Raw genomic sequence first — 20685 nt, forward strand, 5'->3', positions numbered from 1 at the left:
AAAATACATTCTATGTCTGACCAACACCATATACTACTTATATAGATATAAGTAGACCACACCACACTCGTCCCCCCTTTAAAGCATTCGACCATGCGGTGGTTCTGCTCGCCAAGCCGCAATCTTCTTCCACTGCAGTCTGTGCCAAACTCTCCGTCAGAATGTCGAGTCTGCGGCGCGCTGACCTCCATAGCTCCGTCGACCTGCCGGGGCACCAACATCCGCATCCACCCGGCACCTGGGACGTTCAACACCCGTACTCCACCGGCCTGCTGAGCCATCTACATCCGATGTCCGCCCAGCAGCTGCACGTCCCACTGCTCCTCTCCGTCGACAGCACCCGCTACAGCCAACGCCGCCCCGCCAGAACACTCCACTCGACGCCACCTCTCCTCACCAGACTGCCCCAACTAGCACCTCCACTCCAGACCCGCAGCGGCGTCCGCAGAACAGTACCCTTCCTCCTTCTGGTTGGCAGCGACACCAAATGTAGTGAGCAGAACACGACTGGGGACAATCGAATGTATTTAAGCAAAGATTACAGACTATCTCAGTAAATTCTGATAACCAAACAATGAACAGTCAATTTGCAAATTAACAACCAATTGTTTCAATCTTCTCTGTTTCTTCTCTAATTTCATTGCTCATGCATTTTCCAAACGATTGCGCTTCATTTCAGTTCTTTGCACATCGGTCTTCTCGCAAAATACATTCTATGTCTGACCAACACCATATACTACTTATATAGATATAAGTAGATATATAAGTAGTGTTCCATCCAATACAACTAAGTTGGGTCATTACGACAGGCAAGCTCCGCCACCACGTCAAGGTAGCAGTTATTATTAAGACGAAAACAGCTCCATGTCCATAAACAATTTCAAGGACGCGAAATAATAGAGAACAAAGCACTACTTACCTACAATATTATGAAACTTATTTTTTTATCTTTATTATAATTCTTTAGAAACATCAAAAAGTGAGTCTTTGACAAAGATAAAACAATAATAAAACTAAATAAAAATTCGTTAGTACCGAAAATACGAAATAAAACGTCAATTTTATTTAAGCAATCTGTGAATGTTTTTATTGCCAACTAAACATTTCATTCATACGAATAAAAAAACAAATAGATGACTTCACTGAATCAAACATTAATAAATTCAATTTTAAGAACTCAGAATATATATATATATATATATATACCGTCGTAGATATCTGTATAAACAGAATGTAGGATACGTAACAAAAATCTTAAAGTCATGGTGAAAAATATGCACGGAGAAAAAAGAAAGATTAATAGATAAACATTTGAAACAGAAGAAATTAGGAAAGAAAGACATGGATCACAGTTACTTTGTTAGACAATAAATAAGATACACTCCACTCGATCAATTCTGCCTCTCTCTCTCTCTCCCGTACACTCACAGCCATATAAATACTTCAAACAAGCAGAGACTGAATAAAAATAAGTTCATATAAGTAGGAAACACATTATTCAAAGTGTATGTTTTTGTTACTATCAAGTATTCATTTTCATTTTTACATACACATACATGTACGGATGCTCTTTTCATGTTTTTTTTTGTTTTTTTACATTGCATCAAAATGAAAACGTTGAGATTCTTTTTGTTTTTCTAAACGATCTTCACGAAATTCAAACCATTGAAGAATACCAATAATAATTACGAGTAGAATACAAATACATAGTAGTGTTATAGCTATATATAGTACTTTCATATTATATAATGGTTGAAGAAACAATTTCATAGTCCATCTAAAAATATGGTAGTAGAAAAAAGGATAAAATGAAAATCATATAAATATGTTCATAAATATTCTAATTAACATAATCGTGTTACATACGGAGGTGTTAGGTAGATACAAGGGAGAGGGAACAGTAAAATTCAGAGAAACAATTCTCAAAATAGTCACAGTTTGTGTATCTCCTTCTAAACGAATTTGTCGAATAATTGGTTAATGAAATCTTTAAATTATTCTACTTGTGAGCTTTCATTTGAAGTATTAAACGTTGTGATAGTGTAGTGAATGCTATTTACACTGAGAGATATAAATAGTAGCAGCAATCAGAAGTGGAATGTCAGGGAACAGAAGATTGAATCGAAGAGAACAGGAAGGGAGATAGAGAAAAATTTAACAAAACAGAATTGAAAGAATCATGAAGCGTGTAAAGGATGAATGAAGGAAGGTGTGCAAATAATGTACTACATGTATAATTTTCATGATTTACTAAGCCACTATGTAATTTTTCAATTAATAGATAAATTGGTTTTCTCCACCTGAGTTTTCGTTGACTACAATAGCATCCATTCGTCAATAAATTACAATTAATTAACTATACAAGTGTTAGTCAGTTTCATATTACAAAAGTTCTATATATATCGTACAGTTGTGCATGTCTATCGAGATTTTTCGTTTGTTGTGACCTTGCATTTTATTCATATATTCAAGATATATTTTCATTTTAAATAACAATATAAAGTAGTTGATTGTTTTTTCTGGTACTCTGATTAAGTGTAATGAATAAGGGGAGGGGTGAATTTCTTGTGGTGCTATCAATTGTTAGAGTATATACAAATAATAGTGTGAATGAGTTCTGTGGTATTTGCTTAGAGAAAGATCTACAACAAAAAGTAATGTTAACTCTATATTGGCCAGCGAATTATTTGAAGTCAATGGAGGAGGCTTAGTGGAAAGATGTGCTTAGTTTAGAACAGCTTAACAATGTAGTTTATCATGTTTCGTGGTGGGTACGATATCCTTCTTTCTCTAATCAGAGTCATAATCCCCTATAGTTTAATATTTTCAACCTCGAAAGTTTTTAACACAGAAGAAAAAACTTGTTCAGTACTTTATAATTTTTAATAGTTCTGTATATAGTATCATCTGGTGATGAGAAGAGACATTAATTATGTATTAGATTTGAACAAAATCTCATTATGAAACAAAAGTATGGATACTATGGGATATATATATATATATATGTAAAGAACATAACTCCTCATGGTTGCAAAAGAGATAATAATAAGTTCATGCGAAGCTTAAAAGTTGAACACCTTGTAGGTATAGATCGTCCGATCAAAACAGATTTTTCAAAGTCATACACGTAGTAAACAGAAAGCTATCAATGGCAATGAACATTCCTTATCATTTCCATTGTTAAAGCTTCTGTAACAAACACATTTAGGGAAGCTAGACCTATACACAAAAAAAGAAACTAACTCAACCTCTTCTAAGGCCATCACCCCTTCTCCCTCTCTTCTAATTCTCTTGATCTTTTTTACAACTATTATCATTAACTGACTTCGTTTTTTAATGTTTTCCTTCTTCTCTGGTTACATTTCACTTCAATTTCAAAATTTATCCCATCTTATTACTCAATCACCCATTAATATTCATGTATATCAACAATTTATTTTTATAACTACATTTTCAATCTCTTCATAAGGATAAAAATATATTGGGGTTTATATTTTGCTTCCATATCCGCTACTTTTATATTCATTGGACAATTGTCATTATCAATAAACATAACATAGATTACCATTGTGAAGAATAACAGTATATACATAATTTTTACAATTCCACAGAAATGAGATTACATTATTTACAGAAAAAGATAGAAAATCACTTAATTTTACAAACAACTTACGCAGAAGGATTATCTAATGGATATGGATTGATAACAATTTGAGCTTTTGGAACAATAAACGATAGTAAACGTGATCGAATAAGCTAATAAAATGTAATAGAACGAAAACTTATCATCATTATTAATAATAATATGTTTGAATAATACACGACTGGCGCGTTTCAGTCAACCAAATGAACGTAATTACAAACTAAAATTATTCATCTAGAAAAATTATGATTAGGATATAAGTATTATATGCTTTGAAAGTGTTCAATATATCAACAACAACGAAAATATAAGTTACATAACCAATAGTATGAATAAGGTTTTATATATAACAGTAAATTAATTTAAAGAGGATTTCTTTTTCGTAAAGCGTAGGTGCGTTAACCCTTTGTCTTTTCTTAAATTCTAGTTCTTCAAACTACTTCGTAAGTCTTTCTATTTCATGAATCCATACTTTCTTTTTAAATCGTAAACTTTATGCCTAATATTTTCTACTTCAACCAACATTATTACTACTTATATTGTTCTGATATATCTATTTGCTATTAAGGTGTGAAAACCTTAACTGTTGCACGTATGTACCAGGATCTGCATTGAGTATGACTGATTGATTGAATGACTTGTAATAATGTACATTACTTCCTATTTCCATTGATATGTTAGTTGTGAAAGGAGGCTTACGACGAATTATTCAATGAACGTATTGAACTCCCCTACGGCCACCATTCATCAACTTTGCTCAAAAATGCCTGTAACTGACAGCAATATATTCTCCTTCCAATCTTCGCACAAAAACAGACGGCTGAACAATATCGAGTCAAATATGTAAACTACTGAATATCAATCTCAGTAGTCTGAGGGTTAGGTGCACACTGTCAGATAGTCGCAGCAGCAGCAGCTGTCTAGTTTTTTCTGGTTTTTAATGGCTATATATATATATATATATATATATATATATATATATATATATAAATTAAAGTAGTCTAAAATATAAGACAAATAATTTTTCATAATAAATTGTTTACTTCTTTTGATGGTGGTATAGAGATTGTCAATTTTTCAACATAATTGGCAAATTGACCCAAACCAAATATTGCAAAAGGTACTTGAAGAGCACTGCAACAACTTTGAGAACTTAAAAGTGCAGCAGAAAGATGACGACCTCCAGCAGCAGCTTCGGTGTTGAGGTTTGAACTTATTCCAGGTACCGTAAGACCATAAGGTAATTTACCATCTGAACATGAATCCGCAGATGAACAAAGTCCGTTAAGAACGGTAACCTTACAGTTAAAAGTGGAAGAAGTGAAAGTGAATAATAATAACAATAATAAATGTATATTATAAAGTGTTCTTAAGTTAAACTATGCTTTAACGGCAAATTATTCACATTTAGGAGAGTGACTTTAAAGTCATGACACATACAGGAAAGAACAATGTTGACGTAGACCATCTTATGTAATTACAGAGCGAAATTGGTTACTAAACAAAGTATATATACACACACAATGCTCCCAAATGCCCTGGTACGGCCGAGAGTGGGGAGAATCAGCTCTCCTCGAAACGCTCTCACATGGCCATGCGTATACAGCCTCTACCAGGGAAGTCCTACTCATTGCCTTCTCGTGGCATTACTGTTGTTCACCGAATTGAGAGGACGAAAAGCGAATGTCCAGCGCTTTAACCGGGTTGGTGGACACGGCGAGTCCACCTAGGGAAGTTGGAAAACCCTGATTCCAAACCAATGGTGCACATGGGCTCCAGTATCCTGAGGAAACAAATGGCGTATGAACCTATCGTTGGTCACCGGCTACCATGGGACTACATCTCCTTACGATGCTCCACTGCCTTGTGGGTTAGACCTTAAGGTCAAAGGCTCCGGGTGTGGCCCCCTAAGAAAACCACTTGCCTCAGTTTGGGCACCTGGGCAGTACCACAGCCCTCACACAAACCAAATGAGATTTGTGTGGCGCATATGCATCTGGTGCCCCCTTGTACCAATATTTATGTGTTTAAATAAATAATATTGCTCCATGTTTAAAATGAGACAGTGCATTTTACTAGTATTTCAATGATTATTAAATTTACCCGTAACGACATAATAGTTTCAGTTCTATCAAAGTGTGTCCGTCCAAAGATTATGCTAAATTTATTGTATTCGATAAAACGGTTATTATTATATAAACAAAAACGAAAGGTTTAGACACAAGTTGCAAGCAATAGTTTACTTTACCTTACAGTACTATTTTACCTATTTCGAAACAATATGAAACATACTAATGGTTGAGAAGATATGACACTGTAGTTAGTACTTTTCAGTTTGTTACAAATTAAAAAAGGGTTGTAAAGAATGATCAGTAACACTAAATAAATACTAGAATTCTGCATGAAAACGATCTCACACGAAGAAAAAGAAGGATAATCATACAATAAATGTTAAAAATTTAAGAACTTCAACAAGATAGTGATTAAGTAGATAAACCAGTAACGAAACAAATGATTATCAATCAAACCATTTAAAACTCTCAAGGTAATATTAACCACAAATTGATACTGTCATTCAAAAATTTAGTCTATATATAAGAACATACTTTATAAAGTATGTGAGAGATAGTTTTAGAGTAATTGAAAATTGAATACCTATATATTTTTCATGTCATCCGATTTTGCTGATAGTGACTATCGTAACCAATGGTTGCAGACTCTAGGTCACATGGCTCAGAATCGATCACAATGGCGTAGGTGTATACACTTTTTGTCCTCCTTTAAACCTTGAGATTAAAATTGCTTCATAACTTTCTTCTCTCCTATACTATATCCTTATATACAACCTATCTTTTATAAACTACCACCACTAAATCAACTACTTCTATGAATCCGGTGTTCATCTTGTTGTGATAACGCGGTATGGAAACTTGTACCGATGCATATATATGCCTGGTCCTACGTTGTAGCTGACTGACTGACTTTTGTTGATTAATTCGTACAGAATACATTGTAGAAGTATATTCTTTATTACTAAACTAAAAACCAATTATGAACTGTTAACTAAAAAGAAATGAAATCTATAAAAATTAACGAATTCATTTTACATTCACGTAGAGATAAATTCAACAATTATAGTTTGGGCAAAGCTGAATAAATTATTCAGATTACGTATTTGTAAAATATATTCAGATTGAGCATAATAAACACAGTATACATCGTTAAAGTCAAAACTTTATGTGTAGTTGAAATTATTAAAAAATTATTAACCGAATCATATGTAAACATGAACACAAAAGAAAGCAGACCTACTATACATAATAACAATACTAGAAATCTGTTCAGTTTGCATCATGTTGTAGCATGTCACAAAATTAGTCTGATAACAAACTTTCTCTATCTCTCTCTCTTGTAAACACATAGAGATACATATACAAATATGATCAGTTGAATAAACTTATTTTAAAAATGGAAACATAATTTATCTCATCTATAATTTTAAAATTGATTTCGAAAATAGTTGTAAATCAACAATGAAACTAGTAAATATTTTGATAAATGTAAACATTTGGTGGTTCATGTAGATTTGAAAAGAGAACATATAACTGTGCCAAGATGGAAAAATGCTATTCACCATTGTAGATGTCTCAGATACAACGCGTACAACTTCATTATCAAAAGATTTTCTACAAGCGAGCTTTTTTTTTTATCTTTCTCAAGATTTTATCGGCCACCAAACTATCAAGACTAATGAAACTTATGAGATATAAGTGGAGTTGGTTTTTAATATTTTAATAAAGGAATTACAACTTATTAGCATGATATTATTATCATTACTAAAGGGATTTGTACTCATTATTCTCACCACCTATTCCCTGATTGCCTAGTTAAAATTAAATTAACCGTCAAAATATAAGAAAAAGATGAAAAAACCACCCCTGACAAAAGTACCGTAATATTTTTCAGAGTCCAGAATTTTATTTCGGTTGAACACTAAACAAACTACCTGTTATCCCGTTGGTCTGATAGATTGACACATTTCTTTCAGAAAAGCTATTATTTCTCTAAAGTTGCGTATGCTTAAAATCATCCCGATTTTTTTACAAATCTATAGACTTATCATTGACTACGTATTAGCAAACCGAATTAGGCAGTTATATTAGGGTTGAGAAAAACGATTTTCAAAATTTAGTAGAAGCCCATTACGAATTACTCTGTTGTAGTATGTTATTCTTACACAGGAATCTATGTGTTATTAATCTAGCGTTTCTGCATTGTCACTTTATCTTCATGTTTGCCACTCTCTATAGTATCAAGTTTTGTATTATTCTGTCGAAAAAAAGACAAATAACCAACTTTTAATTTCAAACAGAAAAAGCCTTAACGTCACACCAATTGAAGAATGTGAATAATAGACTGATGAGTTATTTACAAGATTGTTATGTGTTAATTGTAAACGTAAAAATATCCTGTCATACAGTCCACTTGATGTTGATGATGCTTCTATTAGATCAGTACTGATGAATTTGAGAGAACTGATGGAATTCGTATCAACTTGAGAAAAAAACTATGAATGTACCACTATCAGTAGTGAGTTAGAGTTTTGCAATGAAAAGTGTTATATATATATACTCTACCAAAGAAAAATAACCCAATAACTACCTTTAAGAAGTATGGATCAGTATCCACAGTACTAAGGAATAATTGAGCTGATGGTTGATCATGGGAATTCAGGGAAACGATGAAGAAATCCAAAATACTCTACAAGCAATAAAAATGGAATACACCATAACACAGTATATAGACGAGGAAAATGTAGTTGAGTCCTATTGAAAAATATTTTTTGAAAAAACTCGGTCGGATGAAAAAAAACAAAAATACAAGCTTCAAACAAACAGCAAGAAGACAAGGGATAGTGATGAATACTCACATTACGTAATTCCCGTAGACTCACCTTAGTAGAACGATGGTTAACTTGACTTCCAGCTACTGAGTCGTATATTACTAACCTTCACATAAAATAGTGGGGCTATATGTTAACTGAATCCAAATTCATAAAAGTATATTCCAGTCCATTGCTTTTAATTCCAATATAAATAATATTACAAGTTATCAACAACTATGAAAGGCCGTTCTCATATACTATCTCAAAGTTAAATGTTAGGTGAAAAATTACAAACGAACCACGCTGTCGGAGGAAGTCCATTATGCACCAACTCAAAGTCTTAGCCTACATGTCCTTGTTTGAGGGTCAGAAGAACAATCGTACATACCCATATATACCTATGGTTTTTGTACATTATAATTCGGTTCGGTAACCAAACCTCCTTACTTATATAGCCTTCTTATTTACATAGCGGGTTCGATTTACCGTGGGAAGCATATATCGTGACGGAATCGGATGTCAGAACACAACACTGGTAAGAAACTAAACTGATTAAGTTGAATTTATGCTTTTGCTCGAACCAATATTCCGTAATCATTTTATTCCTGTTCAAAAAAATACAAGCGGCAATCTCAACAGCAGTAGATCTTCAATAAAGTAGTCTTTTTGACTTTAGTTATTCAATAAATATTTGTCACGCATCACTCTGCCTAAATTATGTCGTACAAGTTCTCTCACCTCACATAATGCAATGTAATATCCCAAAGAATACGATGAAACTAAACATTTAATAGCAAGTATTAGTCATAATAAAAATTCTTACATCATCAGATTGATCAAAAAATGCCAACTGACGTAGTCTACTATTGTCTGGTGGCAACTGAACACCCGGAACTAGAGTAAGTTGAAAAGTGAGAATCCCATTAGAATTCAATCCTTTATTAACGAACACTCCAGGATAAACACCCATATTTTGACCATTTTCTGACCAACTTGTAACACCTAAACCTAAATCAGGTTTTCCATCCATATTGACATCACCGACTGCTGGACCAATTAATGAACTAGTCAATAAACCAGATTTTATTTGTGGAGTGGATGTTAAAGACCATCGCATAGTATTTTCTTTAACATTTGAAGGCTCCCATATTACATTAACAGGGGACCACTAAAATATAAAAATGTAAAAAGAACAGGAAATAAATAGATCTACAAAGTGAAACTGAGGAATGTATGAAAACAATTATTACTGACTAGTAAGTTACTTTTACATAAAAATAAGTATTTATTCTTATTATGTATAGTCGATCGATAAAGAAAACAATGTGATTTATTGATTTTTAATGAATTCCTCTTGTATAATAAGACACCAGGCAGGAGGAATGTGTATCTATTGCGACAAGTTACAAAGTATTTACATAATACATATATAGCCTTCAATCGTCCATCTGCATCGTGAGTTGTGTTCTGTCATCTAAACTGTCTTCTCGTCTGGTCTCCAAATGTTTTGTCAACACAGTGGTTTCGGTGTACCGAAACTTTTTACTCCGTTTGACAATTGCTGCAACCTCGAAGCCACGTTTCGCTACACACTGCTTACAAACATCCTTGTGAGTAGCGTCCACTACACTCCTACTTATCATAAGAGAGGATAATACGAATATATAATAATCGTTTCAACGGAAACACAATGATCCTAGTTTGTGAATCATTTTCTTTTACTATTACTGATGATTTGTAAAATTTTGAGAGAAGAGAATAACAAAGTGTAATGGTAATATTATGAAGAAATAAAAGAGAGAAAACATATTATAATCAACAAATAAATGAACATAATGGTTTTCACGAAAGGATAAGGTTAGATTTTTTACAAAGAACAACTGTGAGATTTTGATTAGTAAGAAAAATTCATCGCAATCTTATGGAATGTTCAGTCTCTGGGACACTGACCAAGAAGTTGAGATAGCCCTTTAACCTTCATTTTGACTCCAATTGATAAAGATAAGATATATCTTATTTTTGACTTCAAATATAATACTTCAGTTAAACCCATTGTGTAATGATGGTATTTAAGAGCCAAATACGAATGGCGTATGGACCTATTTTCGGTCACCGGTCACCATGATACTGCATCTTCTAACGTTTCTCCACTACCTTGTAGATGAGACCATTAAATCAAAGGCTCGGAAAGTTGGCCCTAAGAAAACCACCTGCTTCGGCTTAGACACCTGAGCAGCACATCCCAGCCAACATACGAACCAAATGATGGCTACAACTAAAGAACCACCCACGCTTTAATTCTCATTCTCGAAAATCATACTAAAAACTACTGATTAATACTCGTTTTATTTTACATTGCGTCACTTGTTAATTCTTTTATTCCCGTTTAGTATATTCCTTTATTTCTCAACTCACACAACAGCTCGCCCGTGGTGGAAATTCTGTCCTATCTCAACGATCTCAAGTCACTGACTGGTCAAAAGTTGAGTGGTACCCTTGAATACAAAATCCGAACCAGCCTTTCTGAAACCATGTATACCATTCAAACTAACATCATTCACCGTTCGCGAACTGAAGCAGATCTGACAACAAATAGAGTTAGCTGTCTTCAGAAAGTCTCAACATCTATCTTTTGTCTATCCGAGACCCATATTCAAGACTAGTGAAGTACTACAAATTCGCTCTCCATCTGTCGCTTCAAAAGGCTTGTTTTACGCGAGTTTATCCGGGGACCCTGTGGCATCCTCGTCTGGTTTTGCTGGCGTTGGTGTCGCACTAAGCTTTAGAGCTGAGCTCTGGAAAGCTCTAGCACTGACCGATCGGATCCTTATTAACAGTCGTTTATGTGCTGTGGGATTCGAGAGCCCCATCAAAGTACTGAGAAATCGGTGTGAGAAACGATGTCTATTCGTCATCTCCGCTTATGCTCCCACAGATTGCAACCCGGGTGCGATTAAGGACGAGTTTTACCACCAGCTAAAAGTTCTTCTACAGAATTAGCGTCCAACAGATATTGTAGTACTAGCCGGATACTTGTATTCTCAGGTCGGGCGTCTAGGAACAGAAGAGAGTCGTTTGGGTAGCCGATGAGGACTTGTTGGTTTCTGGTCAGATAACGGGAACAGTCGACTGTGATTGTACTTAGACCAGAACCTGTTTTTAGCTAGCACTAACTACCGGCATAGTCATCGCCTATGTGCCACATAGCTTCCTCCCTCTGCATCTCAAGCCTGGACTCAGATTGATCACATCGCGATCAGCTACCGCTGGCGGGGTTGTGTAGAAGACTGCCACCCGTTTCGGAGTACCCATCTGGACTCTGACCATGCCTTGGTGTGCGCCAATCTTACCTTACTTTTCAGTGGCCAACGAATTCATCGTCCTAAACGGGTCGATGTCAGTAGACTGGTTGCAGCTTCTGTTGCAACCAAATATCAAACCGAGCTAGGCTCAAGGCTAGCTATCATCCCACCGAAAAGTATAGATGAGCATTGGTAGCAATTGCATTACGCCATGAAAATGGCGAGTAAAGTCGCTTGTGGATTCGCGAAACGTCCCACTTATAAGTACTGGGTTTCTTCAGGCTCCTTATAACTCATCGAGACCCGTCAGTCTACTCCGGATGACTGTGAGTTTGACCACAAACGAAGGCTGTTACGTAATGAAATTTAAGGACCGAGAAGCCTGGTGGTTGGAGTGTGGCAATAAGTTGGGAGTATTAGCTACATCTGGTAACTGCCGGAAGCTCTTCCAACTCATCCGAGTCACTGGCAGCAAGAAGTCTGGTGTGAGTGAAACAATCTGTGAGGATAACGGAATACCAATCACTAACATCCATCGACGTCTTGGACGATGGGTAGAGTTTTTCGAGGAGCAGTTCAACTGGCTTGTTGCCCCGAAAACACCAACTACATTGTCCTACCCTTCAACCTTGAACCTGAACCACCCTAGAACCTGAACCACCCTAGGTAGTAAGCATATAGAAGTAGTCAAGAAGTTCGTGTATCTGGGTAGCTGCATAAGTGCTAGTGGTGGCGCGAGTGATGAGATCAGTTCATGTATAGTGAGAGCCAAAATGGCTTACGCCAATCTGATCTATCGTTGGTGCCTTCATGATGTTAGTCTGGATGTAAAAGGTTGGATCTACAACGTGTCGGTGAGAGCAGGTTCGCTCTACTCTTGTAAAACCTGGCCTTTCCGTGTTTTATCATCGTTGCCTCCGAAGGATTGCTGACATCCAGTGGCAACACAATGTTTGTAATACAGAGGTTCGTCGTCGTGCGTTCGGGAACAGCGACGATAATTGTACTGATGTCATCATCTTGAAACACTGACTTCGATGGCTTGGATATGTCATACGAATGTCGTCCCAGAGAATTCCATATCGCACTAGGACTAGTTGGAAAAAGCGGAGAGATGATCAGTGTATGAAATGGTGTCGTCGTATGAAAGAAAGCTGCACAGGGCTGGCTTCTGTTGAACCTTCATGACTCTCAGATTGGGGTCCCAAAGATGGGGCAACACAGTGGCTTAAGATGTTATCAGACAAGTATCACAAAAAAGCTGGTGGCAATCCTGCTGTAACTTTCTTTTACTTTCATCATAAAAGTGAAAATAACTTCTTTAACTGAACTGTTTCTCACATAACGATAATAATCATAGTTATTATTATTTCACTTTTATACAGATTTCTATTCATTGTTGTGTTTCATTTTACCATACTCAATTTCCTTTCTCTACCTCTTCACAATCTCATTTTTATTGTGTGGCGCATACATATTTCGGTGGCCCCTTGTACCAATATTTATGTGATTTAATAATAATAATAATAATATAAGACTGAGAAGCTAAAGCTTACCTTTCGATCTCTGAAAGAATACATGTTTATACTACTGGTATCCAAACATTTAGCGTCTCTGCATACAGGTAGGAGTAAATCAATTAAACCATCATAGTCTACCATAGTAGAAAAATCAAATAATAATAATAATCTCCGTCAACAATATTAATCTTATGTACATTACTATTTGGCACAATAACTTAACAGATTCACATAAGAACAGGACAAATGTCAATCATTACAAGCTCAGATCTAAAGTTAAAAACCTAATTGCAATACAGAGTAACTGTTTAGTAGTAGTTGAAGATACCTTAATAAGCACCTATGACCCAGTACAGGAACGAATCTAAGACCTTCACATCTCAAGATAAATATGGTATACTTAGATAACTGAGTCCGTTTATAAAACAGGCTCGTCTTTACATCTAAACTACTACTCTATGATGATATTGTTTTATAAATTATTGATTAAACGGTCGACAGTCAACATCAGTTTGATTTAATCGTCCATCAAGACTTAAAATTTTACGTTTAGAACCTGATTGGCTAAAGAGCACAGCATAGTTCCACCTTGACCGGTAATAAGTTATTATTTTAAAATATAATACAAGTAAAAAGTAAGTAACTTCTCAAGATTTGGATATTACTGAATGTGTTTCATAGTACTTCGACTGGGTTCATTGAATTTTATCGGAACTAAGTTTGCTATGATAAATTAAAGTCAACTGATTAGACCTTGCTAAAGAATTTTTGGACAACCAAGAAGATGGATGAAGTGTTTATAGGTTAACATTATCCTATCCATACTTCCAAGGATGACATGGCCTTACATGAGCTCCTTTACAGAATTAAATGCTAGATTACTAACTCAACAAGCTAATATTCGACCAAAAACAAAGGTATTGAAGAGAATAAATCTGAGTTGCTTATATGAAATAAATTCATAATGCACAAATTCACAGGCAGAACTAAGTACTCTGTCAATTATCGACGATAATCTCCACATCAATTATTATCTATGATGTCATGACGGTTTATCAAGAAGTTTAATTGGCAGAATAACTCCTACGGATATTGGTCGTAGGTGGATTTCGGATCAATTAGTGGTTTAGTAACTACGTGGTGCTGAAATCTATTCCTGATAGAGAAAGAGTCCGTGAATTAGTAAACTTAGATTGCGCAGACTTTCACATTAGAAACATGTTGGTCCTGTCTATTATGCCCACGGTGAATGCTTCAAACTTAAGGTGGATTTATCAAACTGAACAGTTAATAAGAAAAAATTTCTTCCATGTAACCAGTTGCAGTTTGATCATTGGAATCTCTCCTATATGTTAAGAAGATGAGAATCCAATTAAATGCCGTTTAGTTATGAATAGACTCTATGACTATTTTACTGACAATACATACTCCAGTTTTATAGCTTTAAACTTGGTCTAAAATTAAAACAATAAATACTTACCGAAATCATTCAACACGAATAATCCCAAAACAGATTGTGGAGTACTTAATAACTTAGGATCAAGATCAATTAATTCAGCATTAGCTACATCAGGCAAAGAACCAATCGATGATTGAGTACGTAGTATCACCTGTAATTGTTGTCTATTCTCATTATCCACAAGGATTACAATATCTACATAAATGTCATTCATGAAAAGTAAGTATATGAATATACAAAATTGTAAGCTTGATTGACAGCCAGTCTTAGCAATTACTCCCAGTTGAAACAAAACATAAGAATACCAAATAAAAACTTAATTTATCAAAGGGACTAATTGCTTTAAAAACTTAATTTTTAAATTTACCGCACTGATAATGTGATAATAAAAATATTGACGTTCAGTAAAATTCTGAAGTATAATTTTAACCTGTTATTTTAACGATAAACTGTTTAGGTATACCCAAGTAAATGGCTACCTAAAACAAAACAGTTAAGCACTAATACACCAGCACCGATTACATGACGAAGGTGATTAAGTTCATAGAAGTCAACCTGTATCTTGCACTGAAATATGATATGCGAAGCAGAAGTGTCGGAAGTATGATATATATGCATTTGTCATGTACTTCAGCATCATAACTTATTTACAGAAGTAAATTATTGGTAATATTCTATTGGCCTCCACAGAGAATTTCTTGTCGCATTTCAGTGAGAATTTCCTCTAATTAATGTGTAGGAAAATTTAATGTTGATCATGTTAAATATCAACTTGGATTTTGCTAATTCTTTTATTCTGTCAACGTAATACATTATTTTTCATCAATTATATTCTTACTTTTCCCTTCTAGGAGCTAAACTATATGACAGAAGCGACCTATTATCTTTATTACACAAAAAAGCGGATACAAGAAACAATGATTTCACTAAATGTATTTGTCTAATCAATAAGATCATCAAAGGAAAGAGAAGCCAAATACAGACAAGACAATCAATGAATTACTTTAGTAGTAAAACGGATATCTAACGGATACTGGAATTATGGCCAGAAACAAGCTTGTTTGATTGCCTTTATCATGTAAACATGTACTATTGAAGATATTTGTTTAAACCTAAGCACTGCAAAAATTAAAAACGATTTTATTTTCTAATTAAAATATATTACAAGATTACCTGAGTGTTATGCATCTCATCTACTAAGCGTACAGGTTTATGTAATCCGATTCTAGCAACAATTTCTAGGTTATGGCTAATGAAACTACTCAGCTGTCCAAACCGAAGTAAATGGAATAAGGGGTTTAAACCTGAGACTTATTGGTTGGAACTCGAGTGGTTTTATTCACTAACCGACTGTCCCATAATATTATTAACACTGATTACAGAGAATACACTTATCATATATGAATAATATTTTAAAAGAGAATTTTAAAGTGAAAATACAACAATATATGTAATTACATACCAACTTTTATGAAAAGTAAATCTATTTACGAAGTGTTATATTCTAATTATAATACAAATTTTTATATGATAGTGTAAAACCAAAAAGAAGAAAATGAAAAACAAGCTTTTCAATGCAATAACAATGCGACAAGTTTCCAGTTGAATAGCTGGCTTACCAGGAACACCATCTCCGTTGATATCCCCGAAAGCTGAATAACCAAGTCGAGACCATGAAGGGCCAGAATAAGTAGCAGATAATTTCGTAAGCTTATTTCTATAATATTATCATTTAATAAATGAATGTGAACAAGTTAAAGTTTAAGGATCTACAAGTATTAAAAATTATGATCATATAAAACTCAAGCATATATAACCACCATTATCTTCAGTGAGTTACTATCTCACAACAGACCTGGTAGAACTTCACTGGTCATGGCTTCTCACTAGAACTCCAGGAAATACCTCTTGAAACCATTCACTAGTGATCACATGATGATTATTGCCAGAAAGGGGTTTTGTGAAGATGGTAGTAATTTAATAGTTGACTTCATGAGTCGATTAAAGCTGGACCACCATGGAAAAGTTAGAATCACTTTTTGGACGGCCGTTCAGTGCTTCCAGGTTTTCCATGGTGGTCTAACTTTAATTGACTGATGAACTCAACTACTAAAATAAGTAGCCAGTTGGAAATAAGTTCCTATTATTTCAATTTATAGTTTACATAACTGTATAATTAGAATATCAAACTATTAAATTTTAGAATGCAAAACTTTCAAACAGTAAATAATAAAGAACTTCTTTCCTACAAAATGAAATGATTTCATTTTGTAATCATGTGACTATTACTTGTCAACGGTGTAAGATATAACATTAATTAACTAATCCAAAATAAGTATGTAATTATAATTACATAATATAAGACGATGTTTAAGAATGACTGAACATACACAAACTGATTCACTAAATAGTTTCTTTCCACTATTTTACATATATATATATATATATATATATATATATATATATATCCCCTGGAGATTTATGAATGGTAACTCTGAGGACTATCTATGGACCAATGTAATATGTATATTTCCTATTGTATAATTGTTAAGGAACTAAACTATTCCCATTCGTGTCCCTCTTATTATAAGCTTTATTTTGGCCTATAGACTATTATTATACGATTTGCCATTCTTGAGTTATCCCTAGTCCATTAATTACTGTTCCCCCTATTCACAGCCACATTTGGTTAAATCTTGTACAAATGTTATTTTCTATTGATGTGTGGGCGAGAATGATAATGATTGGTTGTCTTGATGAGTCAGACATTAGACAGGATGACAGGTGTTATGTATATATATATTTCCCTATCCTTATTATAGATTGACACTTATTGAGACTTATTGACTGTTCCATGTGTCGGATTTTGGTGTGAAATATATTGACGTTATAGTCAGGCTAATATTGTGTTCTTGATCTGAGTTCTGTTGAAGTCCTGTAGAATAGACACTGGGTGGGAATCTAGTGTAGATATTCGTCTAAGATAAATTAACGTCCCACATACGTGTAAGAAGTAAAAGGACTGTTATAACCAGAACCCCCTAAGTTATAACCAGCATCCTCTCTCTCTCTCTACGTTTATGACAACAGGCGACGGCACCATGCGTTTATAACATTGGCGACGGTGATTAAAACGGATCTACGCTTACGTATTCAGTTAAAGTGAACTTTGTATCAAGAAAATGGATGATCTGAAAACCTTTTTGCAACAACAAAATACTCTTATCGAATTATTAGTCAAAAATATGTCGATATCCTCAAGAACTGATGTGTCTAATTCCACTATGACTCCGGATTCTATTGCTAATTCAATAGCTGAATTCAGATTTGATCCAGAAAGTGGAGTTACTTTTGAGGCGTGGTTTAAACGCCATGAGGATTTATTTATTAATGAATGTAAAGAGTGGGACGAAAGTTCGAAATTGAGATTATTATTACGAAAGCTCGGAGTGTCCGAACATGAAAAATTCTGTAATTTTATCCTCCCAAAGAAGCCATCCGACATAACGTTCAAAGAAACAGTTGAATGCCTGACTCGTATATTTGGTGAACGGTCATCAATTTTTCACACTAGATACCAGTGTCTTCAACTTGTAAAGAAAGTACAGGACGATTACGTAACGTATGCAAGTATCGTGAACCGGGAATGTGAGCGGTTCCGATTACAGGAAATGTCCTCAGATCAATTCAAGTGCCTTATTTTTGTATGTGGATTACAATCTCCAGTAGATGCAGATATTAGAACACGGATTCTAACGAGAATCGAACAAGATCCTAATATCAGTCTACAATCAGTATCTGAAGATTGTCAAAGAATGGTTAATTTGAAGCATGACACGAATCTCGTAGAAAGGAACAGTGAACACGTTGGAGTTAATGCTTTACGTAAATCTTTAAATGGAAATAAAGATTCGAACTCCCAGAAAATCCCAAATCAAGTGAAACACAAAACGTCATGTTGGCGATGTGGTAAGTGTCATTCTGCCAATGTTTGCTATTTTAAAAAACGAGTATGCTTTCAATGTGGTAAATATGGTCATGCTCAAGTATGTTGTAAAAGTAGGCCGAAGGTTTCTGACCGTGAGCATAAGTTCCGTAAACGAAATAAGATGCAGACTTCAAAATCAATACCGCATAACTCAAATGTTGTTCTGGCTACAAAAAGTGAGCATTTCTTCTCTAAAAGGAAGTATGTAACCATCTTTTTCGATGGCAAACCGGTCAAACTACAAGTCGATACTGGGTCTGACATAACATTAATTTCTAGAGAAACTTGGATTAAAATTGGTCGACCCCGATATCAACCTACATGTCATAATGCTAAGAGTGCGTCAGGAACTAATATTACTCTCCTTGGAGTAATACAGCTACCTCTCACACTTGGTGAAAAGACTATGACCGGGAAATGTTACGTATCCGGGAACTGTCATACCAATCTATTAGGTATTGATTGGATTGATAAATTTGGTTTGTGGGATTTACCGTTGAATGTACCGAAAGCAGAATCCCAGTCATGGCCAGAAACGACAAAGCCTTGGGTCCGACTACATGTTGATTATGCTGGACCAATAAGTGGACAATATTTTTTGGTGGTGGTTGATTCATACTCAAAATGGCCTGAAATTTATGTGGTACGAAGACCATCTACGTCTGGAACACTGCTACATCTGAGACAACTATTTGGTAGGTTTGGTACACCTAATGTTTTGGTTTCAGATAACGGAACGCAGTTCACGTCGTTAGAGTTTACGGAGTTCTATAAACAGAATGGAATCGAACACGTTAGAACTCCACCGTTTCACCCTCAGTCAAACGGGCAGGCAGAGAAATTTGTTGATATTCTTAAACGAGCTCTCTTAAAGATGGGAGGAGAAGACAATGTAGAAGAGGCTCTGCAACAATTTCTCATTTCTTATAGAGTTACACCGAGTCCAAACTGTCAAGACGGGAAATCACCAGCTGAAATAATGTTTGGCCGACCGATTAGAACATTTTTTGATGTTTTGAACCCGAAAGACAGAATGGGTGGACTACAAAAAAATAAGAAAGGGAATTGCCCGAAAATTCGAGAATTCAAAGTAGGTGACTCAGTCTATGCACGGGATTTCCGGCCTGGCAAGCCAAAATGGATATTCGGGTTTATATAAAAACGACGTGGTACAGTATTATATGAAGTGATGGTCGAAAATACACTAATTATTAGACATGTAAATCAACTGCGAGATAGAAAATGTGTTTATGAGTCATCTAAACTCAAACCATTACCAATGGAAGTATTATGTGATACGTTGATATTCAACCACAACCACCACAAGTTGAAATGAGAAAAAATGATCTAGAATCAGAAGTTAGACGAAGGTCATTCAGGAAACGGAAACAAACGAAATTTTTTCAAATAGACCCCAAAGTGAAATCATACGATCGAACTTCGCGAGGGAGGTGATGTGTGGGCGAGAATGATAATGATTGGTTGTCTTGATGAGTCAGACATTAGACAGGATGACAGGTGTTATGTATATATATATTTCCCTATCCTTATTATAGATTGACACTTATTGAGACTTATTGACTGTTCCATGTGTCGGGTTTTGGTGTGAAATATATTGACGTTATAGTCAGGCTAATATTGTGTTCTTGATCTGAGTTCTGTTGAAGTCCTGTAGAATAGACACTGGGTGGGAATCTAGTGTAGATATTCGTCTAAGATAAATTAACGTCCCACATACGTGTAAGAAGTAAAAGGACTGTTATAACCAGAACCCCCTAAAGTTATAACCAGCATCCTCTCTCTCTCACTCTACGTTTATAACAATTGGCGACGGCATACATACGTTTATAACAGTTACCATTACTGAAAGGCTTTTCATAAACACAGA

At 34.9% G+C, this 20685-nt stretch overlaps 1 protein-coding gene across 1 annotated transcript in view; it reads right to left on the reverse strand.

The window, feature by feature from the left end:
• Window positions 1-957: 957 nt before the first annotated feature.
• Smp_194920 (T-cell immunomodulatory protein) overlaps window positions 958-20685 on the reverse strand; it is a gene marked incomplete at its 5' end in the record, with an annotated part of 24682 nt that continues 4954 nt past the window's right edge. Inside the window, 8 exons of the mRNA XM_018789930.1 lie at window positions 958-1777; window positions 3674-3756; window positions 4687-4941; window positions 8306-8404; window positions 9352-9696; window positions 13387-13484; window positions 14831-15004; window positions 16429-16526. Of these exons, the coding sequence (XP_018655324.1) occupies window positions 1594-1777; window positions 3674-3756; window positions 4687-4941; window positions 8306-8404; window positions 9352-9696; window positions 13387-13484; window positions 14831-15004; window positions 16429-16526 (1336 nt within the window). The 3' untranslated portion in view covers window positions 958-1593. The remainder of the gene's footprint in view (window positions 1778-3673; window positions 3757-4686; window positions 4942-8305; window positions 8405-9351; window positions 9697-13386; window positions 13485-14830; window positions 15005-16428; window positions 16527-20685) is intronic.

This window comes from Schistosoma mansoni, chromosome W (assembly GCF_000237925.1).
Source record: "Schistosoma mansoni strain Puerto Rico chromosome W, complete genome".
In the NCBI taxonomy this organism is placed as follows: Eukaryota; Metazoa; Platyhelminthes; class Trematoda; order Strigeidida; family Schistosomatidae; genus Schistosoma; species Schistosoma mansoni.